Genomic DNA, 26,999 nt, shown 5'->3' with positions numbered 1-26,999 from the left:
GTTATAAAGATTTTTTCCCAATTTGTTGTTTCCCTTCTGATTTTGACTACATTGTTTTTGTTTGTACAAAAACTTTTTAGTTTAATATAATCAAAACCATTTAATTTACATTTGTAATTTTCTCTAACTCTTCCTTGGTTTTAAAGTCTTTCCTTTCCCATAGATCTGACAAGTATACTATTCTGTGTTCACTTAACATGTTTATAGTTTCCCTCTTTATATTCAAGTCGTTCACCCATTCTGAATTTATCTTGGTGTAGGGTGTGAGATGTTGATCTAGACCTAATCTCTCCCATATTGCTTTCCAAATTTCCCAGCAGTTTTTGTCAAATAGTGGATTCCTGTCCCAAAAGTTGGGCTCTTTGGGTTTATCATACACTGTCTTGCTGATGTCATTTATCCCCTGTATTTAGGCTTTTAAGAAATAAGATGAGCCTTTTTATTTACTGAGATGTTTAATCAAATCCTACCACAGAGTTTTACAAGTGAATATTTGGGAAGACATTTTCATTCTAGTTCTTCTGATCTAAGGGCAAAAATATATGATTCTAAGTTTCACTCAGGCTGGGTTTTTATGGTATTTGATTTAATTGAAGCCTCTACAATTATCTGCCTTGTGTTTCTCTACCACAAATTTTCATGAAAGGATAACTAAAATAAAACCGCTTCTCTTTTCTTAACTTGGGAAACTAGCCATCCAATTACATTAATATTCAACAGGTCTTCAGATTTCTATCAGTCACTAGTTTAGGCTTGTGGATGCTTTGTGTTATTTCAAGTGAATTGATATAAATCTTTAAAACTAATCATAAAGATGAGTGCCTACTGTATCACTTTTTAAAAGAAAATTTAAAAATGGGAAAGTATTAGGCAGATATTTGAAGGGAGAAAGTAGCATGGTGAAGTGCAAGAAATAATACATGAAATGCTTCTCTGTCAAATGAAGACATCACACTGAGAACTTTTCTTTTTGCTTTGAACTTTACTGTACCTTATATGAGTCTCCTTTAGCAACTGGTTTAAAACTACTTTAATTCTATTAGAAATCACATCAGTGTAGAATTATGAAGTAGACAATTTAAAAACAGAAACAGTACTGTTTATCTTTCAAAGAAGATAGACAAAATATTATATTTAAGTGTACATATAGAACAATTAGCTAATTCAAATAATTGGATTTTGTGGGGTTTTCTGGAAGATGTTGGAAATCATGTTTGTAGGTAGCAGGAGGGAATTAATGATTAATAGAAATGAGTGTGATAGAAGTGATTGTCTTCTAGAAAAGACAAGATCATTTGTGCATTAAAGGAGTTTGTCTCAGAAAGAAGAGGAAGGGGGAGCCCTCAACAAATGTCTTTAGCCTTTTAAGGCAAAGTTCTCACTAGAGTGGGAGAGAAGTTTTGAGTAGGGATAAAAAGGTCTGGAAACATCACTGGTGAATATGATACTAAATTGATTATGAAAGTATTAAAGGAATGGAGTGCTGTAGTGATGATCCTCTTGAGATTTTATAACATAAATTTTGTAGTTTACCCATACAATTCGGCTTCTTACCCATACAATTCGGCTTCATTCGGTAGAACATAAAATCAAATGGTGGGAATCATCCAAGTCTGAGACTTGTTATATGAATATAGATATAGAGATATAGTGATGATGATGATGTGTATCTATCTATGGTCTCCTCAGCTTCATTTGGTTGGAGGAACACCTACTCCTATTACCCTGACTGCTGCTGCAAGTTATTTCTTTCCTCTACCAGCTGCCCAAGTAAGGACCCTCAAGAGGTCAGATAGATGAGTAACCTTTCAGGTCTAACCTGGGGTTAGATAGATGAGTAACCTTTCAGGTCCAACCTGGGGTTGGATAAATTAGTATTGGACTATTGATCTGCCTTGGATCTTGCCTTTAGGATCTGACTGTGTTTGACTCCCTTCCCAAGGGCCCAGATAGAAAGACCACTCAGGAAGGTATTTGTTGTTGAACACTCTTTATCTATAAATAGGGAAAGGATAACTAAATCAAGGATTGGGGATTAGAAACCCTATTGATCTATTATCTATGGACTAAATAACAATCAGGACTGGAGGCTATTGCTACAGATGTATTGATGGTATTTATTCTTTCAGCTCTCTTATCACCAGTGTTGGTGATTCACTAGCTCTCACAGTCTATCAGGCAATAGATTCAGGTTTATTCCTACCCTCTTCTTCTTAAACCATCTGGCAACCTTTCAACCACCCTTCAAACGACCCTTCTAGCCACCCACTGCCCAGATTGAACCACAGAGGTTGGCAGAGATCTGTGATCTCCAGTTCTCAGCCTCTGAGTTCAGAGACTTCTCAGTTCAGAGACCTTAGTCCAGAGACCTCCCTCAGAGTGGCTGTGAGGGTTATTTATAGGGTGAGGCCAACCAAAGTTTGCCCCTGGCTCACAGCACCTGGGAACATTCCTAGTCTTTCAACTGCCATCCCTGTCAGTCAAGGTGGCATCCACCTCTTCCCAAATTATTGAATATAACAGACCTACAGGGCAAAATCTTGGATCACATAAATGGACGAGGAATTCAAATAAAGGATATAGAGTAGGGATGAAATAGTTCACCAATAAGTCAAGATGGGAAATGAAAGAGAAAAGTAAGACCAGGAGAGTAGTGTAGATCTTGGAGGGTTTGAAGATTATAGCGAAGATGAAGCATAAGGAAAGATGAAATAATAAAAGAATAGGTGGAATCATCCAATATTCTTGAAGGAAAGCTTGGTAGGGTAGAATGGAGAGAAGGAGTGTTGATGCACAATGTAGTAGCAAATCAGTAGTAAAGGGCAGGCCCTTTACTAGTATCATGATTGATTTGGAGCATTTTTTAAAAATTGCTTTCTTTGAAAGCTACAAGTTTATGTCTTTTGACCATTTATCTATTAGAGAATGACTTTTGTTTATAAAAAAGTTAGACTTTGTATGACTTCTGAAACATTGATTAACCCCATTTTTTGACCTTTTTTAGCCAATTTTCTAGGAAAACATGAAGTCTCAATGTTATCTTGATTTACATTTTTCTTCACATTAGTGATTAAATAACATTTATTATACTTTTGAATTTCATTTAATGGCATTACTTTTGTTTTGTTTTATAAATGTTTATGTTATTTAAATCATTAAGAATTTACTTGGCCTCAGACACTTCCTAGCTGTGTGACTTAACCTCCACTGCCTATCCCTTACCACTCTTCTGCCTTGAAAACAATATATGGTATTGATTCTAAGGTGGAAGGTAAGGGTTAAAAAAAAAATAAAGGACTTACTCCCTAATAATAACTATAAAAGATCTTGATCTTATTCTTTTTTGAATTTAAAAAATTAAGATTCAGGTCGCATATCCATTTTACTTTTATTATAGGTCGTGATTTGAGATATTCTAATTCTAATTTCTACTAGATGACTTCCTAATTTGCCAGAAATCCTTGTCATATAGGGAGATCATAATTTATATTTTAAAGTCTATGAAACACTGAATCTAAATTGAATTTGGTTGTTTTTTAATTCTTCCTTATTCATTCTAATCTACTTCATATTTTTTCCACCTTTACTAAATAATTTTGATGGTTACTATTTTATATTTTTTATAATTTTACAATATTTTATATATATATTTGAGATATATTTTGAATAGGCTTTCCTTTTGTATTCCCTTTGTAGTTTATTATCACATATAGAATGTTCTTGATTTTTGGTGACTTATTGTATATACGGAATATTTATTTCATATATACTTTTCTGAAGCTATTATAGTGGTTTACAAATTAACTGAAACAAAAAATATTTTAAGTAATTGATTTATGTAATAAACTTTCCAACTTCTTACAACTTAAAAAAATTTTTCAATAAGTATTGCTTAATATATAACATGTATTTTGCCATACTTTTTTTTGATTTGACATTGCATTTAGAGGATTCTGGTAATATTCCTTAATTCTTCATAAAGGAACTTTTTATTTAATTTAATATTCAGCGTAATTTTGACAAATAGTCCATCTCTAATATTCATTGTAGTCCATATGTTTTAAATAGTGTTCATATGAGGAAGGATCATATGCCATTGAAGCATTTTTATCCAACTCATAAATAGATTTAATGAAAGGTCATGTTCCAATATTCCATCTATAATGGGGAATAACCAGGGAAGTTAACTAAATATTATCTGTGGCCTCACAGTGGGGTGTGAGGGAGACAGGAATGACAGAAGGCAGGACCAAACAAGGTAGGGAGACTGGGTTTAACTTCTAAGGAGATTATCTATTAACAGAAGTGGCAGTTAGGCCCTGTCACCCTGTACCACCTAGACAAGAGGCCTCTGGAGCCAGCAGGCAAATGGCAAGAGTTTATAATAATTTTAATTAAGGAAACAATAATAAAGGAATGGAATAGGGGTTTCTACACTTTCAGACTAAGGGCAAACCACAAAGTCAGGGGAGGAACTTAACTACACTTATCTAAGACCTAAGCCAGGCAGGGCCCAGAGAATAGCAGGACTGGAGTGGGAATCCTCACAGCAGAGTCCAGAGATGTTATCAGGATGCCAGGAGCCAACTCCTCCAGAACTGATGATCCAAAGTAGCCCAGTAGGGAGAAGAAGTTTGTAAGCTGTCCACCAGATCACAGGCCACTTCCCTACTCAGTGCTATCTTGCAGGATTGATGTCCTTTGCTTTCAACTTTCACCACTCTCCAAGATCCCAGGGAATCAGGGTACAGCTCCACTAGCTCTGAGGTCTCCCAGTGTCAGTTACAGCTTGTCCCAACCACCATGGAGTCTGTCTCAGACTGCAAAGCCACACTTCCTGCTTCCCCGTTCCATTTGGAATTCTCCAGCCCTTCCTCTTAAGTCTCCTAACTAATAACTAAATAATACTCCTCACAACACATCTCATTTGTGAGTTTTCTATAATTCTGTAACTGTTTTGTTTCTTAGAATTTGTTGGACTACAGCTTGAATTATTGACATGGGGTCTTTGTTGTTCATGGAATAAAAATTCTAGGTGGTGCTCTTGTGGTTTGGTAGAATTCTCATTAACTTCTGGGACTTTCATCTTATCTACTATTGCCAATATAATAAATGCCAGAGTAAACAGAAGTTATTCACTTGAATCATTATTGTTTATCTACTGATTTTTTTTCAACTCTTCAGTGTCATTTTTGATAAGTAGTTTATGAACCATGAACATCTCATTTCTTTTCTAATTCTGAGTCTCTACCATTGGATTGGCCAAAGTTAGGCCTGGGCACAAACAGCTGGTTTTATGGGGTAAAGCAAAAAACAAGTGGCAGGAAATGAAATGTAAACTTGGATTCTCTTCTGGGGCTGGAGCTAAGATAGTGGAGTAATCTTCACCAGCTCTGTGTCACCATGAGATTCCTCCCCAACCAAAATGAAAATATCTCCACAAAAACTAATAGAGGAGTGAAAGAACCAATAAGGAGACAGAGTGAAACAACTTTTAAGAAAAGAAAAACGCCAAAAGTAGGCAACTAACATCTAGGGCACTGGGGTGAGAGAAGAGCAGTCCCAGCAAGAAGCTGTAGCAAGGAGGGAAGAGCAAGCCAAGAGCAAGTCATACCCCTTCCACCACACATCTGCTCTCAGAGATTTGGGAACCTATGCCCAAGCTAACATCCAGGCCCTGAAACCCTGTCTGAGCAAATAGAGGTACAAGTCAACCAATACCCCTTAAAATTTCAAACCTGTGGAGAAGACCAGAGCCCCAACCCAGAGAATTCTAGTCTGGGCTTGGGACAAGGACTTAATTCACACTTTGTGGTGGTTGATTGTACTAAGTACTGATGTTTTGCCTAAAGCTCAGAGCAGAACTCCAAGACAGGACAATCAAGGGTGTGCCTGATTAGGTCACTGTACACAGTGAGAACAGAAACTTTTAGACTATGCCTGAGGCTAGAATTTGATCAGGCTCTGATCTGATCAAGATCAGAGTGAGATCAAAAGCTTACACTTAAGCCTGAGGCAAGTATTTAACCTATCACCATCTCAAAGGTCAATTGAAATCAGCAGAGGGAGGGGACTCCCAAAGCTCTCAGCCTTCAGACCATCACATCCTTCCCCCCAACCTACCTATAGTTATATAAGAAAAATTAGCAAACCTAACTCTAAAGAATTTTTATGAAGAGAAAGAGCAAAGTATAGACACAGAAGGGGATAATGAAAGCAAAAGAAACACACCCAAAGTCCAATAGAAAAATATGGATTGGACACAGATTCTAGAAAAACTCAAAAAAGACATAAAAAAGCCATTAACAGAGGCAGAGGAAAAGAGGGTTAAAGAAATGGAAGTGATGCAAGGAGAAATGGGCCAATTGAAAAAGGAAAATTGACAGAGGGAAATTAGGTCTTAAAAATCAGAACTGACCATCTAGAAACTATTGATTTCCCCCCAAACAAAAAAAAAACCCAATAAGGCAGAACCAAAGGAATGAAGAAAACATAAAATACTTTATTGAAAAAGCAACTGACCAAGAAAATAGATCTAGGTGAAAGAGTTTGAGAATTATTGGATTATCTGAAAGTAATGATCAAGAAAAAACCTTGGATATAACATTACAAGAAATTATCAAAGACTGCCCAGAGATCCTTGAACAAGAAAATAAAATTGAAATGGAGCGAATACACACGTCACCTCTAGAAAGAAATCCTCAAATGACAACTTCCAGGAATATAATAGCCAAATTTAAGAGCCGCCAAGTCAAGGAAAAAATACTTTAAGTAGCCAGAAAGAAAGCATTCAAATGCCATGAAGTTACAATCAGGATCACATAGGACCCAGAGGCTTCTATGTTAAAGAATTGAAAGGCATGGAATGTGATATTCAGGAAGGCAAATGATTTGGGTTTACAACCCAGAGTCACCTATCCAGCAAAACTGAGTATATTCTTTTAGGGGAAAAAATGGTCATTCAATAAGATAGAAGATTTCTAAGCATTCCTGAGGAATAAGACATACCTAAACAAAAAATTTGAAGTCCAAACATGAGACAAGAGAGAAGCCCAAAAAGATAAATAAGAAAGAGAAAATTTAAGGGACTAATTAAGGTCAAAATGTTTATATGTTTACATGCAAAGAGGATTACTGTAATTCTCAAAAATTACTCTTTGTAGTAGAGGAGACAGAAAATCAGAAAGAGGGTAGAGAAGTAAACTGATTATGATGATATGGAATGATATGTATCTATGATGATATGTTTACATATGAATGATATGTAAAAAATTATCAAGGGCTGAGAGGGTTTCACTGTGAGAAAAGGAAAGGGAGAGATAGAATGCGGTAAATGATATAACATAAAGAGACGTGAAAAATCATTATAGAGAGGGAAGGATCAGGGTGGTGACATGGCAATGCTTAAACTTTACTCTGATCATAAGAGCTCAGAAAGGGTAAAACAAGCATACTCAGTGGGTATAGAATTCTATATTACCTCACAGAGAAGTAGAAGGGGAATAAGACAAGGGAAGAGGGAGGTAATTGGAGGTAGGGAGAAGTGGGATGTGTGTTACAAAAAGGAAAACCCTGATGAGAAGGAACACAGAGAAAGGGAATAGAGCAGAATTTAAAGGGGATAATATGAAGGAGGGCAATACATAGTAATCATAAGGCTGAATATGAGTGGGATGAACTCACACATTAAATGGAAGCAGATAGCAGAGTGGATTAACAATCAGAATTCTACTATATGTTGTTTAAAAGATACAACATTTAAGGCAGGCCTGTTCAAGATATAAAATGTATTATGTACCATTAAATTAAAAAAAGCATGAGTAGCAGTCATGATACCAGACAAAGCTAAAGTAGAAATCAATCTGATTAAAAGAAATTACATTTTCTTAAAGGGTATTATAAACAATGAAGTAATATCAGTACTAAACACTTATGCACCAAATGGCATAGTATCGAGATTTCTAAAGGAAAAATTAAAGGAGCTCAAGGAGGAAATAGATAGTAAGACCATATTAGTGGGAGATCTCAACTCTTCTTTCAGAACTAAATAAATTGAACCAAAAACAAAAATAAAGAAATAAGGGAAGTGAATGAAATGCTAGAAAAATTAGAGTTAATAGATATCTGGAGAAAAGTGAATAGGAATAAAAAGGAATATTCTCTCTCAGTAGCACACGGTACATATACAAAGATTGACCATGTGCTAGGACATAGAAATATTGCAGACAAGTTCAGAAAAGCAGAAATAATAAATACAGGTTTTTCTGATCATGATGGGTTAAAATTTATGCTCAACAAGGTCCATGGAAAGGCAAATTTAAAAGTAATTGGAAACTAAATAATCTAATCCTTCAAAACTGGTACATCAAAAAAGAAGTCATAGAAACAATTAGGACTTCCATTAAAGAGAATGATAATGAGGAGACACAGACCAAAACTTATGGAACACAGCCAAAGCAATACTCAGGGCAAAATTTATATCTCTCTGAGTGCCTATAGCAACAAAAACAAGAGGAAGGAGATCAATGATTTGGGCTTGTAACTTAAAAAATTAGAAAAAGAACAAATTAAAAATCCCCAGATAAAAACTTAATTGGAAATCCTAAAAATTAAAGGAGAAATGAATCAAATTGAAAGTTAAAGAACTATTGAACTATTAAATAAGATTATGAGCTGGTACTTTGAAAAAACAAATAAAATAGATAACATACTGGTTTTTCTAATAATAAAAAAAGAGGAGAAACAAGCTAGCTGTGTTAAAAATGAAAAGGGTTATCTCACCTCTAATTAAGAGGAAATTAAGGTAATTATCAAGAACTATTTTGCCCAGTTATATTACCATAAATGTGACAATGTAGTTGAAATGGGTGAATATGTATAAAAATATATATTGCCTAGATTAACAAAAGAGGAAATAGAATAATCCCATCTCAGAAAAAGAAATTGAACAAGCCATCAAGGATCTTCCTAAGAAAAAATCCACAGGACCTGATGGATTCACAAGTGAATTCTATCAAACATTTAAAAAACAATTAATCCCAATACAATACAAATTATCTGACAAAATGAGCAAAGAAGGAGTCTTACCAAATTCTTTTTAAAGCAAGACAGACCAAAAACAGAGAAAGAAAACTACAAACCAACCTCCTTAATGAATTTAAATGTAAAAATCTTACTTAAAATATTAGCAAAAAGAGTACAGCGAGTTATCACAAGGATTATGCACTTTGACCAGGTGGGATTTATACCAGGAATGCTAGGATGGTTTAATATTAGGAAACCACTCACATAATGGACCATATCAGTAATCAGACCAACAGAGGTCAGATGAATATCTCAGTAGATATAGAAAAAGCCTTTGACAAAATACAACACCCATCCCTATTGAAAACACTAGGAAGAAATAGTAATAGAAGGGTCCTTACTCAAAATAATAAAAAGTATATATTTAAAGCCATCAGCAAGCATCATCTGCAATGGGGACAAGTTAGAAGTCTTCCCAATAAGATCAGAAGTGAAGCAAGGATGCCCATTATCACCTCTGTTATTTAATATTTTATTGGAAATGCTAGCTGTAGCAATTAGAGAAGAAAAAGAAATACAAGGGATTAAGGTAGACAATATGGAAACTAAACTATCACTCTTTGCAAATGATATGATGGTCTACTTAAAGAATCATAAAAAATCAACTAAAAGTCTAATGGAAATAATTAACAACTTAGTAAAGTTGCAGGGTACAAGATAAATCAACATAAATCATCATAGTTTCTTTATATTTCTAATAAAATTCAGTAGCAGGAGTTAGAGAAACTCCATTTATAATCACCCTATACAATATAAAATATTTAGGAATTTATCTACCAAAACAAACACAGGAATTATATGAACATAACTACAAAACACTAGATCTAAATAACTAGAAAAACATTAATTTCTCACGGGTAGGGTCAGCTAAAATAAAAATGACAATCCTATCCAAATTAATCTATTTATTTAGTGCTATAGCTATCAAACTACCAAAAACTTTTTTTTTATAGAATTAGAACAAATTATAACAAAGTTCTTCTGGGAGAACAAGAGATCAAGAATATCAAGGAAAAATAATTTTTTAAAATGTGAAGGATGGGGCCCCAACATTACCAGATTTTAAAATGTACTATAAAGCAGTGGTCAGCAAAACAATATGGTACTGGCTAAGAGATGGAAGGGATGGATCAATGTAATGGACTATGGATGAATGAGTTCAGCAAGCTAGTGTTTGATAAACCCAAGGATCCCAGCTTTTGTGTTAAGAACTCACTAATTGACAAAAACTGCTGTGAAAATTGGAAAACAGTATGGGAAAAAATAGGTTTAGATCAACATCTTATACCTTATGCTTATATCAAGATAAATTCAAAATGGGTAAATGACTTAATTAATAAGAGTAAAATCATAAATTACGCGAACATAGAATAGTATGCCTATCATATCTGTGGGAAAAAGGAGGAATTTAAGACCAAGCAAGAGATTAATGAACATTACAAAATGTAAACATTACAAAATGAGTTTGGTTATATTAAATTTAAAAGGGTTTGTACAAACAAAACCAAAGCAACAAAAATTATAAAGAAAGCGACAAACTCTGAAAACAAACAAAACTCTGACAAAAGATTTAATTTCCGAAATATATAAGCAGTGAAGTCAGTTATAAAAAATCAAGCCCTTCCCCAATTGACAAATGGTCAAGGGACATAAATAGGAAGTTTTTAAATGATGAAATTAAAACTATCAAAAGCATATAAAAGATGTTCTAAATCCCTCCTGATTAGAGAAATGCAAATCAAATAAATTCTGAGGTACCACTTTACAACTATTAGATTGGCCAATATGATAGTAAGGGACACTGATAAATGTTGGAGGGGATGTGGCAAAATTGCGACTCTATCATGCTGCCAGTGGAGTTGTGAATTGATCCGACCACTCTGGATGGCAATTGGAAATTATGCCCAAAGAGCTTTAAAAGATTGCCTGAGGGGTATTATGGGGAAAACCAGGGAAGTTGACTTAAATATTAATTGTGGGCTCAGTGGGGTGGATAGGAGACAGGAAGGAACAATGGGTAAGACTTTACAAGCCAGGGAATCAAGTTAAAGTATAAGGGAATGACCATTGACTGAAATGGCAGTTAAGCATGACCAACTGTCGCTCTACTCCACCCAGCCTGGAATAAATTCAGATTATTACATATACACAATGAAAAGATGTTAACTCATTAGCTGTGTGTGGTAAGTGTGAAGAATTGAGTATAAAGGCAGTGTTTTCAAGACTTTCCTTGGTCACAAAGCCAGTATATGCCAGAGATGGGATTTGAAATAGGCATTTGACTCTAAGGCCAATTTATAACACACCATGTATATATATATACACACACACACATACTATTTATAGGTACATAGTTTTGTGTGTACATATAATAAACATGTCTTTTCTAACAATGCTTTTTTTTTTTTAAATAATTAGGTTATGACAGGGATTTTAGAGCCCAATTTTGCAAATGAGGAAACTGAGGCTTAGAAAGGCAAAGTACCTGAGAAACTACATGTGATAGATCTAAAAGGAAAACTTTTAAATCTCAATGTAGTATTCTTTTCATCATGTTTTAAGAAATTCAATAGTCATCTTTAATATATTTTTGTTATTCTACAATTAACATTTCTTCTTTATCATCATGGTACTTAGCTATGAGACATTTAAGTTCAAATATATTTATTTTTCATGATATGATATACTGTTTTAATGTAAAGAATTCTTAGAAATGCTTTTAACTTGATAACTAAATTAATAGAATTATATTTAGTAATTATTGAGTCGGAAATAGTGAAGATATTTTAAAATATGCTATATTATATTTGCAAGTTAATCTTGAAGTGAAAATGATACATCTAATTATGCTCTACAGAGGAATGTGGAGGGGGAAAGTTGTTTATATTTTTAAAAAAATCTGTTAAATATACAGTATTCTAAAATTGTCTCTCTTTGCTTCCATTAATTACATGGTTTTAAAATTTGAAATTTGAAAGACCTAATGATAGGCTTTTATAATAAGCTAAATTTTACCTCAAAAAGAAATGCTACCCAGCATTAGGGGATAAACATTTAAAATTATTTATATATGTTGTTGTTCCTGTGTTTTATGCATTTAATTTGCCCAGTATGCATATGAATTTTATATATTTAAATGTGGAAATTTTAATTCCTTTAAATTAGACAGTTTATACTTTTGTCTTTTTAAAACAATTGCATATGTCCAGTGGCAAGTTTATAAGTGTTTATAAGTTAAGAAACTTAACTTTAATCTACATTATTAGTATCTTCTCCATTGCTTTCTTAAGTTTAGACAATCACAAAATCCAGATCCAGTTTATATTATTTAACATATAGATTCTGCAACCCCCAAAAGCTATAAATTTATTTTTATTCTCTAGTTAATCTGATTTATATGGTGGGAGCAACATTTAAATTTATTGGAGGAAGCAACATTATGAAGTAAAAATTAGAGAACCAGGATTTGAGACTTGTGTTATACTTTTAGCTGTACCACTAGCTACTTGGGACATTTGTGGACAAGTTTGAGTGTTAGCTTCCTTACTTCTAAAATTAGGATCAAAATTAACTTGGTTCCTAAACTGTGAATGATCTCTTGCTTTAGCTTCCAGTTCCTGGAATTGTGAATACTGTTAATTTTTTTAAAAATGAGTATGAAATAAATTGATGTTATTTAAACTAACGAAACTGCAGGGTTGCAATTTTCTTCGTGTGTGCCAATGTGCCAATAAGAATGGTTGTTTGTTGTTCCCCACACCCCTGCCTGACAGCTAAACAATGAAAAGTGAGTCAAATGAAAATAGAAGGAATACTTTCTGGGCAAGCTTTGATTTTTAAATAGTTTATAAGAGAGATTATAGAGTTTTTAAAAGTTCTCTTTAAAAAAAGGATATATTCACCTTTCTTATTGTTTTTGATGTTACCATCTTTTATCTTGTCTTATATTGTCTTGTGTTATATATTTATGTTATACATATATAGTATTTACTAAGTTATCCCTTTAAGATTTGACCAAAAAGGTAACCCCCAAATGTATGTCCCTATAATGAAAAGCAAATTTCTATTATTTGTGAAAATAATTTATTTTATTATAATAGACTCAGATGACAAAACCAGTGGAAATGTGCGTCGGCCATGGGTGGGGAGAGAGCGGGGGGTGAAGGGGAAAGTAGGAGCATGAATCATGTAACCATGTTAAAAATGATTATTAATAAATGTTAAAAAAAAGATAAGCAAATAAAAAAAATTCCCTCTCATAATCAAATACTGACCATGTTTTTACAAGAGTAAACTGGATGATTTAACATTCTGCATAGTACATAACATTTTATGAATTATGGGTCTGGAAGGATCTTGCCCTTTCCGAGTCTATGTAAACTTTTCATTTGTCCCAATTCATATACTTCCTTCTTTTAAAATATTGTGTCAAAAAAAAAAAGATTTTGAAAGAAGAAAATTCTTTAACTTCTCTTAGGAGAGTAGTGTAATTCTAATCCTTAGTTTTAAAGTCATAATCTTTCTTAAATGTAAACTAACTGATTCTTACATTTATTTTAAAATGTGAAGTCTCATCTTTTTAGAATAATTGATCAATTTTAGAAATTTAATGGTAAATTTTATTCTGGGCACTAAGAAAATCAGTGCCTCTTTTTTGCCTCTTCACTTTATTAATTTAAAAAAAAATGTAGACTTCCACTTAAATAATAAAAGTTGATTCTAATATCTTTTCACGTTTATTTTAAAAGCATTCTCAAAATTATTAAATATTTTGTAAAACATGTAGAAAAGATTTGTCTTTAGTATCACTTATTTTGAACACTATGGACAGATTTCTTAGGCTTACTGGATTTTTTTAACATTTATTAATATTCATTTTTTAGAAATGTTAACATGGTTACATGATTCATGCTCCTACTTTCACCTTCACCTCTTGCCTTCCCCCCACCCCTGGCCAATGCGCATATCTCCTGGTTTGTGTCATTGATCAAGGCCTATTTCCAAATTGTTGATCATTGCATTGGTGTCGTAGTTTAGAATCAAAATCCCCAAACATGTCTGCCTCAACACATGTGTTCAAGCAGCTGCTTTTCTCCTGTATTTCCATTCCTCTGAATGTGGGTAGCGTTTTTTTCCATAAATCCCTCAGAATTGTCCTGGATCATTGCATTGCTGCTTGTACAGAAGTTATTGGTCTCTGTGTACAATGTTCTTCTGGCTCTGCTCCTTTTGCTCTGCATCAATTCCTAGAGGTTTTTCTAGTTCACATGGAATTCCTCCAGTTTATTATTCCTTTGAGCACAATAGTATTCCATCACCAGCATATACCACAATTTGTTTAGCCATTCCCCAATTAAAGGACATACCCTCTCCTTTTCCAGTTTTTTGCCACCACGAAAAGCACAGATATAAATATTTTTGTACAAGTCTGTTTATCTATGATCTCTTTGGGGTACAAACCCAACAATAGTATGGCTGGATCAAAGAACAGGCATTCTTTTATAGCCCTTTGAGCATAGTTCTAAATTGCCAGCCAGAATGATTGGATCAGTTTGCAACTCCACCAGCAATGCATTAATGTCCCAATTTTGCCACATCCCCTCCAGCATTCATTACTTTCCTCTTCTTTCATTTTAGCCAATCTGCTAGGTGTGAGGTGATACCTCAGAGTTGTGATTTGCATTTCTCTAATTATTAGAGATTTAGAACACTTTCTCATGTGCTTTTGATACTTTTGATTTCTTTATCTGAAAATTGTCTATTCATGTCTCTTGCCCATTTATCAATTAGGGAATGGCTGGATTTTTTATACAATTGATTTAGCTCCTTGTATATTTGAGTAATTAGACCTCTGTCAGAGTTTTTTGTTATAAAGATTTTTTCCCAATTTGTTGTTTCCCTTCTGATTTTAGCTGCATTGTTTTTGTTTGTACAAAAGCTTTTTAGTTTAATATAATCAAAACCATTTATTTTACATTTTGTAATTTTCTCTAACTCTTGCTTGGTTTTAAAATCTTTCCTTTCCCAGAGATCTGACAAGTATACTATTCTGTGTTCACTTAGCTTATTTATAGTTTCCCTCTTTATATTCAAGTCATTCACCCATTCTGAATTTATCTTGGTGTAGAGTGTGAGATATTGATCTAAACCTAATCTCTACCATATTGTTTTCCAAATTTCCTAGCAGTTTTTGTCATATAGTGGATTCATGTCCTAAAAGTTGGGGTCTTTGGGTTTATCATACACTGTCTTGCTGATGTCACTTACTCCAAGTCTATTCCCCTGATCCTCCCTTCTGTCTCTTAGCCAGTACCATATTGTTTTGATGACTGCTGCTTTATAGTATAGTTTAATATCTGGTACTGCTAGGCCCCCTCCTTTCACATTTTTTTTCATTATTTCCCTTGATATTCTTGATCTTTTGTTATTCCAAATGAAATTTGTTATAGTTTTTCCTAATTCAGTAAAGAAGTTTTTTGGTAGTTTGATAGGTATGGCGCTAAATAGGTAAATTAATTTGGGTAGAATGGTCATTTTTATTGTGTTAGCTTGTCCTACCCATGAGCAATCAATGGCTTTCCAATTGTTGAGATCCAGTTTTATTTGTTTGGAAAGTGTTTTGTAGTTGTTTTCATATAATTGCTGTGTTTGTTTTGGTAGATAGATTCCTAAGTATTTTATATTGTCTAGGGTTATTTTAAATGGTGTTTCTCTTTCTACCTCTTGCTGCTCTAATGTGTTGGAAATATATAGAAATGCTGATGATTTATGTGCATTTATTTTGTATCCTGCGACTGCTAAAGTTGTTGATTATTTCTACTAGCTTTTTAGTTGATTCTCTAGAATTTTTTAAGTAGACCATCATATCATCTGCAAAGAGTGATAGCTTAGTCTCCTCATTGCCTATTTTGATACCTTCAATTTCTTTTTCTTCTCTAATTGCAACTGCTAGTGTTTCTAGTACTATGTTGAATAATAAGAGGTGATAATGGGCATCCTTGTTTCACTCCTGATCTTATTGGGAAGGCTTCTAATTTATTCCCATTGCATATGATGCTTGTTGATTGTTTTAGGTATATACTGTTTATTATTTTTAGGAAAGGTCCTTCTATTCCTTTACTTTCCAGGGTTTTCAATAGGAATGGGTGCTGTATTTTGTCAAAGGCTTTTTCAGCTTACTGGATTTTAAATGACTAGAATTTAATATTGTCACTAACCTGAGGGAGTTGTAATTTTGATGTTGTCTAGGTATTTTTGAAAATGTACTGAATCTTGATTTTTCCAATATGAAGAGGTAAAACATTATTATACCTTCTCTAAGTTTTTAACCTGAACACCCATTCTTTCCATATTCAAATGTCCAGTGCTTTAGCATTCCTAACAGGTAATTGTCCTTACTTATGCTCAACAACTTAGAAGTTCAGAAGTTTTCTCTGTGTTTCCATGTTTAATCACATTTTACTTTTTAAAAAATTCTGCATGAATCATCATTTGCCTTATTATTTAATAGCAAATCATTAGTAGCACACATTTTAAAAAATTGAATTTAGAGATCCAATTGTGAGGTTTAAAAATTTAGCCATGATTCCAAAGCATGCACTATGTCTTCTAAAACAGTAATATTTTATGCCATTGTATATGTACATATTTTCTAAATTTCTCAAATTGTAGAATAATGTAAAGTCCTTGAAAAGTGATTTTATTTTTTAATGTGCCATCCATTTTTGCTATGCCATTTGTCACATATTGAGATTTTAAGACTCATTTATATTTTTTTCTTAAATTATTTATTAACCTAAAGATATTAAATCAGTGTTTTATTCATGGAAGAGCATGATTCATGTATCTCAAGTATTTATGTGTTTGTTTTTAATTTCAAATCAGAAGCATAGCTAAATAGAATTCTATTACCTTTTTTGTTTTGTTTTGTCATTATATTTCTTTACTTTTATTTATTCCATTCTTTCTTTTTTATTTTAGTTGTGTCTGGTAAGTTGAAATTTTATTGGCCATCTTCTAATCACCGTCTCACTGTGACTGGAACTTCTCTTCCCCTTTCCATCCATACCCCTCCATGTCCTTCAACCAATCAACTTCCATGTTTCACTTGTTCTTGACAACAAAGACAGACTGCACAGAATATATTCTGCATGAAGTATGGGTAACTGTGACAGAAAGTAAAGGTAATGGGTGTGCTAACTTTTGTCTTATTCAAATGATATATAATCTTAACCTTTCTCTTGAATTGTAAAATAGAGTTCATTTTGAAATAAGTTAATAAAGGTTTTTTCTTTCAGTTGTATAGTTTCTAACAAGTAACAAAAACAAAATAAAAATACTTAAAATATATTTTCAATTTGTATTTTTAGAATGAAAAGTAGGTTTCCAATTGGTTATTCTATTAAAAAATAATAAACTGTTTAAGTCTCTATAAGTCTTACCATTATTAATGGTAATTCAAATAGAAATAGAGGGTATTCTTCTTGTATTTGTGTTCATTTGTCAAGATGAAATTCATTTTCATTTGTGTAAAAAGTAAAAACATGATGTACCCATATGCTTGATTTGTGTCTACATTTTTCCACATATGAAGCCATTCTTTTTAATTAATGAATTTCTTCCTGAGAAGTCAGCTGGATACTTTTAAATTCTTTAACAGCTCAGAAATGACCATTTATTATAAATCTCAATGCTACATGGCACCCCAGAGAGTGCTTTGTCCTTTGAAGAATCTAGGTCATTATTATTCCCATTGAATCAAAAATTCACATGTATTTTCAGTCTTATGTACCTTTGTTTTAAAAACTTTCTTAATTGTGAAGTTCTGTGATGAATGCTCATACTTAGGTCCAAAAATACTGTTATTCAGAAGGAATCTTCATTTGGTCCATCACGTTTCTAAGAGAATGATAATTTTAAACATGGAATATGCTTGCTAAAGAGGTTTTTTTTTTAATTACTATTTTTTCTGAGGCAGGTCTCATAGCTGCTATAGTTTATTTCCTTTGAAATCTACCTACAAAATGTAGTAGTCATTTCTAAGCAAATATTCTGTCATAAAGAATTACTATAGGATAAAAGTAATTTGGGCAAAACATTTCTGTTTCACAAAATAAATCATTGAGATTTGGGGAAAAAAACTGACTTTCAAAAAAATAGAAATTTTAGCCTGTAATTAAGCATATTTCTAAGGTTTTGGAAAAGAAACCACTATGATAATTCTATACGTGGAAATATACTTTCTAGTCTTCTTCAGTCCTTAAATTAAAAAAAATATTATTTTGCAATCAGCAAGGTTTCCTACATTAGAATATTATTTCAGTGGACCTATGATTTCATCTGTGAGGTTTTTGAAAAGTCCCTTCAACAGTATAGCTCAACCATATATATATACCACATCTTTAGAGATCATTTTCCTAAATCCCATTGTTATTACATACTTCATAAACTAGTGGGGCTTCCTATAGGTAGTTAAAATCTTTTATCAGTTCCAGTTAATTTAAGTACTTGAGCCTCTGAGACTTAGTATTATAGATGTGTTATAAATATTGAGGAAAGAACTTTCACAATCACTGAGATCACCTTTTCTTGATATATTGACCAGTAAAGCACACAGTTTAAACATCTATTATCCATTTTTATCACTACATCTCTAATTCACATATGGAACCACTGTTCTCCTACATACTCAGCTGATGGCATCAGCAGAAGCTTACTTTTTAAAATTATGCTAATTATATAATGTCACATGTATACCATTCACTAAATTATTACATCTGCCTGCTAAATGGTGTTCCAGAAAATAACTTTATCCTTGGAAGAATTAAATTATTATTCATATCAATTTCTTATCCTACATTTTAAAAGAGTAAATTTTATTACACTTTAGCCTATTATTTTGATTTCTTAGTAATTATGATGTCTCCCTGTAGTATCAGTGGATGATTATTGCTATAAAAAAGAAGGATTTTGTAACAGGAAAAAACACAGGCTGACCAGAAATGCTATGCAATTTCCAAAATGCAGCCCAACTGTCTTTAACTGAGTATTTAAATATCTAGATACCTCTCTCCTTTATTTATTTAAATTCCTAGACAATGTGGTCTACAATAATTGCCCTCATTTTCTCTACTCTCATTCATTTTGCAGTCTAGCTTCTAATCTCCTCACTTAATTGATATTGCCAAAGTTGTTGCTGACCTTTTGACCAACAGATTTAATGGCTTTTTCTCAATCTTCATTACTCTTGATCTCTCTGTAGTGTTTGACATATTGATCATCCTCTCCTCCCAGACACTTTTCCTCTTTGGGGTTCCGTGATCTTGGTTGTCTGTCTGCCTATATCTGTTTTCTTTGTGAGATCATCCTCTATGTCCTGCTGTCCTGGCTGTAAGTGCATACCCCAATGTTCTCTTAGACTTTCTCTTCTACATGTCATGAATTTAATGATTGTTTCTACATAAATAACTCCCAGATATGTATGTCCATATATGTTTTACTCTCATATCCTAGTCCCATACAATTCTCTGATTTCTTAAACTTAGCATTCCACAAATATATTTTTATTTATTCATTCAGTTTAAACCCTTACCTTCCATTTTAGAATCAATATTACATATTGATTCTAAGGCAGCAGAGGAGTAAGGGCTAGGCAATGGGGATTAAGTGACTTGCCCAGGGTCACACAGCTAGAAAGTGTCTGAGGCCAGATTTGAACACAGGACCTTCCATCTCCAGGCCTGGCTCTCAGTCTACTAGCTGTACCTAGCTGGACTCTTACAAATATCTTAAACTCCAAATACTCCAAAGTAGAACTCATCTTTTCCCCGGAACACCCTCCTATTTTCCTATTTCTGACTATACTATACATCATTCTTCCTATCACTTAAGCCTGTAAACTCATTACTTTCTAATTATCCTGAACCCTTATATTATCCCTTATATTCAGTCAGTTTTCAGATTTTGTTTCTATCTCCTAAGAGATCTTGCATCTCCTCCCTTCTCTCTCCCTCCCTATACATAGTCCACCCTTGCTCATATCCTTATCAGTACTACTGGCACCATTAATATAACCTAAGTGTTGACCTCCTTGCCTTAAATCTCTTCCCATTTCAATCCACATCCACCACAGAGTTATCAAAATCAGTTTCCTAAAAGTACAAAATTGACCACTTCACTACTTTTCTCAAAAAATTCCAGTGGCTTTATATTATTCTTAGGATCAATATAATATTTTTCTTTTTTAAAACTTTTCACAGTCGCCCCCCAACCTTCCTTTTAGGCCTTATTATACATGTTTCCCATCACAGGCCAATCAAACTGGCCTCGTTGCTATTCCTCATTAACAGGTAGTTTTTCCTATTTCTTTACCTTTGTCCTGGTTGTCCCCAATTCCTAGAATGTACTTCCTTTTATCTCCAAGTCCTTAGCTTTCTTCAAGACTATGTTCAAGTGCCACCTTCTACATGAGGTCATTCATGATACTCCCAGCTGATAGTGCAATCACTTATACCAAAGTCACTTTGTATCTTTTTCATATTAATATGCATGTTTTCTCCCTTGATTCTCTTTGAGAACAGAAACTGCTTCATTTTTGTCATTTTATCCCCAGTGCTTAGCTTAAACCTAACACGAGTATATGATAAATGCTTACTAATTGACAGATTTGGCCTATTCAATTTTGCACCCAACTTGCTGTTTGTAAGATTTATGTATTGATGGACAGTCTGCATTGACATTCCTCATCCTTTTATTTTCTCTGTCGTAGATTTTTAGGACAGACTCTTTGAGTATCTGTGTGTCTCATTGAAAAGTTTCTGAATTATAATGGGCCTTGATGCAATGTCATATGTAAACAGGAACATCTTAATAGTCCCACATCTACAAAGAATAACTGTCTTATTTGGATTTTCTTTGGACATTCTTTAAGACAATGACAAGATTGGTTTTTTGTCAAGCATATATCTCCATCTTATGCTTTGTGTGATATTGAGCAGTGTATTATAGATTAAAATTTTATTCCTCTGCTTGTATTTATCAAGGAATCTTGCATAATTTTAACAGAGAATATTCAAAATATCCCTTTTCCATGCTGTTTCTGTAATGCATGTGTCTGGAAATCAAAATTAATTGATTGAAACAACATTCCCTGAAAACTTAGACTCTTTATTTCTGTTTAATTTGTTAGCTAGTTTGACTCCTTTTTGGCCTTTTGATTTTCACTCTGCACAATACTTAACAAATTCAATGCTTTAATATATATACCTAATAAAAGAAGTCTATTACCTTTAATATATATATACCTAATAAAAGAAGTCTATCTCTATTACTCTTGCTTTGTCTATATTATACATGAATGCCAATAAAGCATTAGTTAAAGACTAAACCACTTTAGTATAAACTAATTTTAAAAATTAGGTGCAGAGTTAAGATGGCAGCTTAGATGCAGTGGACAAAAATTAATAGTTTGGGTAGCAACCTTGGTCCCCCAACCTGGAAATCTGTGCTATTAATCTATATCTCCAAACCTTTCATCATCCTTTGTACTTTGTTAAATATAGGCTATATTTTTTGCTATTCATTTTAGCTTCAATTTTGCCTAAGTAGAAGCATAATGTCACAGAATTATAGGAGATCCTAATAGTCAATAAGCACAGATTCTATAACAATTTCTGCACCAACTGAGCTCTTTGATTTGAAGCAATTTAATTATCTATTTGTACCAGAGCAAGCAATTTGGCAAGGATATGGAGATATAGACATATATACACACATACATACATAAACACTTTTTTTTATTTAGTCCAGTACTTCAGTGAACCTGTGATATCATGATATGCGTACTCACTATAAATATTCAGATTATACCCATCTTTACCTATCATTTTCTATTTCTGTTCATGTTTGACAGTTAAAGTGATGATAAAGGTTTTCCTTTACGATTCTTACATGTTGTAGTTACCAGTGAACACTGACATTCCATCTGTTACTCTTTGCTCTTGCCACATGACCAGCACTTTTCTCTAATGCATTTCTTCAGTGTTCAGCAACTAAATTATTATAAAAATATTCTTAATAAATTATTCTTACACAGGCCATCGCTTGACAGGGAAATTTGGGGTAAGAAGAATAAATAGTCACAAACACTGACCTGATTCAAGAGAAAAAACAGATTGTCTTTTAGTGGAAGCATTTATGGATTTGGTCTGAATAAACCTATTGTTTGATTCATTTACTATTCTTAAGCAGTAGCCCTAAGTATTTTGCATAACTGAAACTGGTTTTAAAGTTAAGGGCATAAAGGAATGAAAATATCCTTAGAAAAGAAAAATGGATTAAAAAAAAAAAAAGACCATGCTCCATAGAGTGTTAAAATATTGGGGTTGAAACATTCCTTTTTTTTTTTTAACTTAAACAAGAGAAGAGAATAATTAGGTGTTTCAGACAGTTGATAAGAAGTGAATTTGAAAAGTATAAACAATAAGTAAAAAGTCTTTCATTTAGTGAACTTCTGTCCCAGCATAAAGCACAGCCTAAAAGCAAGCATACTATTTGATTTTTTTTTTCAGGAGGAGCTCAGTCAGCATACCTAATGTTTTCAACTGCCATTGCTTGCAGGGTAACAGACATAATTTTCTGACACTCTATTTACTGCTAGATGAAGTGGCCATTTAAGGCTGCATAAATCAAACATTTTGGACAAAGCTGGCAGTAATTATAATGTCAGGATGAGCAGATGGTTCAAATATGCCTTCATTTCCATATATATTTTGTTTGAACATGCCCTTGCCTATGTAAATAGAGCCTTTTTAATCCTATGAATGGATTTTTAAATTCATTTCTATTTAGTAATTAGATTGAAGAGTCTAAATTGTTGTATTTCACATAGTAGCATTTCAGGAAATTTTTAGTTAACTTAAAGTGAATTTAGAGCCTGTATACATTTGGAGCTTTTTATGTGTATGTTTATTGGGTTTATTGTTAAGCAGCCTTAAATCAGAAAAGGCAACATTTATGCATTATAAATATCAGATATATTTAATATAAAAAGGGCCAAATTTTATCCAATGAATTACTCATTTGTATGAGGTTGAACTTACATGAATCTACAGCAAGTTCCTACTCATAACTAAGCAATTATATTTGTAAAGATGGATTGTCTTTACCATTTAACTTCATGTTAAAATGAGAATGTTACTAAAATTGCTACATTTTGAATAAAATGAATATAGCTATTAGAAAGTTATTCCATTTGTAAACATTTTATCTGCTTTTGATTAAGTATAATTTGCTGTTTCCCTTTAGAGCCTCCACACTTTGTTGTGAAGCCTCGTGACCAAGTTGCTGCATTGGGACGAACTGTAACTTTCCAGTGTGAGGCAACTGGAAATCCTCAACCAGCGATTTTTTGGAGGAGAGAAGGAAGTCAAGTATGAAGTTTTTCTGACTTTTTGACCCCCAGTCACAATTCTAGAATCAGTGTGAGAAAAATGGTTACATTCATTAGACTTATAAATTAGTAGATGATGGGACTCCCGTGTGTTGTACAATGTTTTATTCATAAACTAGTCAGTCAGCAGACATTTATTGTTTATTACATTCCATATGCTGTGTGAAACACTGGGGGGGTTCAAGAAAGACAAAAACAAGCACTGCCCTCAGGGAACTTATGCTTGTTACAGGGAAAACAACATGCTAAGGAAGATGTATGTAAAAATATGTGAGGAGTAGCTAGAAAGTCATCTTAGACAGAAAGACCTTAGGATCTGGGAGATTGGGAAAGCCCCCTGTAAGAGGTAGCTTTTCAGTCTTGAAGGAAGCCAGAATTCTAAGAGGTAGAGAGAGGTAGGGAGGGAGAAAATTCCAGGATTGTGGGAGAAATGGGAGATGGAAGGCATATGAGGGAAATAGCCTGTAGGCCGATGTAGCTGGATTGTGATGTAGAGAAGAGTAAAAATGTAAGACTACTGGAAAGTTAATAGATTTAAATGACTGAGTACTTGTATTTGTTCTTAAAAGAAATTGTTATCCACTGGAGTTCATGGAGTAGGCCTTAGATAACATAGTCAGACCTACACTTTAGAATGAGAGAAAAAAGAGAAAATTCTTTTCTGTGTTTCAAAGTAGCTCAAGGACACATACCTTAAATAGAAACAGTGCAAAGTAATATAAAATAGCATTAAAAAATCAATTTATTGTGATTTTAATTTTAGTTACATTCACAATATTTTTAATTCATTCTACTAATTGGAACTTTTGACCAGAAATTCTGCATATTTTTAACAATAATCATGACAATAGTTTGTTAGTGTTTATATTCTGAGTTGTTTTTGAAAGTGCTTTTTATATGCTATGTCATTTGATTATAACAAAAATTCTCAGATATAGATGAAGACAATAAGGCTGAGAAAAGTTAAGTGAATTGGTCAGATTGACAAAACTTCTAAGTGTCTGGGCCAGGATTTGAACTTAGCAAGTCATTTACTTTAATTGAACATATTATGTCTGTGGAATGAAGAATATGGAAATAAGTTAATCAGATTTGTAGGCTCATATGGTTTAAATATCAATACAAATAATAAAAGCATCAAAGTAATTGAAAACTGGCTACAAGATTCCTTGATGGACTCGGTTGTGGATCATGAATATAAAGTGGAAAATTTGGATGATTTAATTTGATTATGATTTTTATTTGGTCAAAATTGAATTTGTAGAGAACATGGAAATAAAAACAGACGGCTTCGAAAAGTAATCTCAAAGGACAAAGTCTTTACCTCCAGAATGGAAAGAGGTACCATAGGCAGTTATGTTATGCCACCCATTCCTGAGCAACAGCAGTAGCCAAGTGGTAGGTAACACTGCCCCTGGCCTGTGATTTCTGTGAAGGCTTTATTAAGAGAAGAAGGGACAGTAACAGATGATAGCAGATTTCCTGCTATCCAATTCCTATTCCTTTCAAAATTTTTTCTAGTCTACCTTTTAACTTCCTTTGTATTGCAACCAATGTTAGTATTCATAGTTAGAACTGAAACAGACTATCTTATCTTATTGTTTTTGCTCAAGTACAAATCAAATTATTTTTTATCTCCTTTGTTCCTGTACATATTTGCAAATTATTTAGCACCTTTTATGTGCCAGTCATGAGCAATAAGTTTTGGAGTTGCAAAGGCAAAAGAGAATCCTTCTCTCAAAGAATTCACAGTCTAATAAGGGAGAAAATATAAAAGCAACAATGTACAAACACGATACCTACAGGATGAATTGGGTAGTCTCAGAAGGACCCTGCTAAGATTAAGGAGGACTAGGAAGGCGTCTCATGAAAGGTGAACCTCTAACAGAAGCTTGAAGGAAGTCAGGAAAGCCAGGAAGTGGAGAAAAGAAGGAAGAGAATTCCAGACACTGGAGATAGCCAGTGAAAATGTTTGAAATCTGGAGATGGAGTATTGTGTACTGGAACAAAAAGTAATCCTAATGAAGTAGTCCCTTTGGGAGAGTCAGGTATAAAAATACTAGTAAGGCAAGACAGGACAAGATTATGAATGACTTCAAATTTCAAACAAAGCATTTTCTATTTTATCGTGGAGTTAATAGGGAACAATTGAATTGACTGAATAGAGGTGAGGGGGGCATGGGGAAGTGACATAAGCAAATCTGTGCGTTTAGGAAGATCAGTTTGACAGTTGAATGTCTGGTCTAGAGTGAGTAGAGATTTGAAGCAGGAAAACCATTTAGCAGGCTATTACAGTAGCCTAGACATAAGGTGACAGAGTCCTAGACCAGATTCTTTTCCATTATAATGTCTATTCTAATCCCTCCGGTAACCTCAAAACTCTCATTTTCCTTTACTCTAAAAACAGGAAAAATCTACTTTTTACAATGAATTTTTAAGCTTATGTGTACTGCTTGTGCTATAAGGTCTCTAGTGTTATGGCATTGAGGAAGAAGATTTTTCTAGTTTGTTGATTCAAGTGTCTAAGACACTTGCATTTCAGATAAAATCCAAATAGATTACAAATACTGTAACCAAGGTATGGTATTGCCATGGAAGATTAGATTGAAGAAGATTTGTTCTCTATGTTCTTGACTGCTTGTTTTATATACCTTATTTTTTAATATGTAATCAGATATAGTTTTTATTTACAGTGGTTTACTCTTTAAATTGAAATATGCTTACAGGTTTTTTTCATTATCTAGGGCAATTTTTTTCTTTTCTTATACATTATATAAATCATCCAAAATTTCCATGATCCAGAAGTTCAAGGGCTATTGTAGCTAATGTTTAGTTATTTACTTTGAAGCTTTTAATATTTGGATTGCGGTTTAAATCATATAAGTCTACAAATTTGATGAATTTTTTATTATGTTCTGCATATCATGGACATAATCTGTATAAGATGTGTAACTTTCTAATCTAGATTGCTACAGAAATTTAAATTCATATCCTTTGAGTGTTTTGACTGCCCGCATTCTACATTACCAACTCAACATCTTTCATTGGTGGAAGCAAAAATTTACACACACACATACACACTCAAAATCACAAACAAAAACTTTGCCTATCATCTGTTATTGGCCTTCCTTGACCATGATTTTTCTTATGTATTAGCATTTAGTGTATCATTGCACTTTTCATTCATTCAGTTGATTTTATTGATATCTTTTATTTGTATATTAACTTTACTTCCAATTACAGGGTATCCCAAAGGTCTTAATACAATTTCGAGGTATTAAAGTTTTAATGACTTAAAACCTGATGAAGGCTTTTAAGCTACTTTGTCCTTCTCCACCCCAACCCACCCAGGTAGCCAGCCTTGGTGACAAAGAATAGGGGAAAAAAGTGAAAAAATAGTTCATTAAAACTAATCAACATTTCGGGGGCAGTTGGGTAGCTCAGTGAATTGAGAGCTAGAGATGGG

The 26,999-nt window shown here is 33.2% G+C and overlaps 1 protein-coding gene across 1 annotated transcript in view; it reads left to right on the top strand.

The window, feature by feature from the left end:
- ROBO1 (roundabout guidance receptor 1) overlaps positions 1 to 26,999 on the top strand; it is a 1,014,586-nt gene that overhangs the window by 857,666 nt on the left and 129,921 nt on the right. The window contains exons 8-9 of the mRNA XM_044670323.1: positions 17,065 to 17,073; positions 23,389 to 23,513. Coding sequence (XP_044526258.1) covers positions 17,065 to 17,073; positions 23,389 to 23,513 — 134 coding nt within the window. The remainder of the gene's footprint in view (positions 1 to 17,064; positions 17,074 to 23,388; positions 23,514 to 26,999) is intronic.

The sequence above is a fragment of the Gracilinanus agilis genome, chromosome 3 (assembly GCF_016433145.1).
Source record: "Gracilinanus agilis isolate LMUSP501 chromosome 3, AgileGrace, whole genome shotgun sequence".
NCBI classification, from domain to species: Eukaryota; Metazoa; Chordata; class Mammalia; order Didelphimorphia; family Didelphidae; genus Gracilinanus; species Gracilinanus agilis.
Note: the sequence above shows the minus strand (reverse complement) of the source record. Positions and strands in the feature narration are given on the sequence as shown.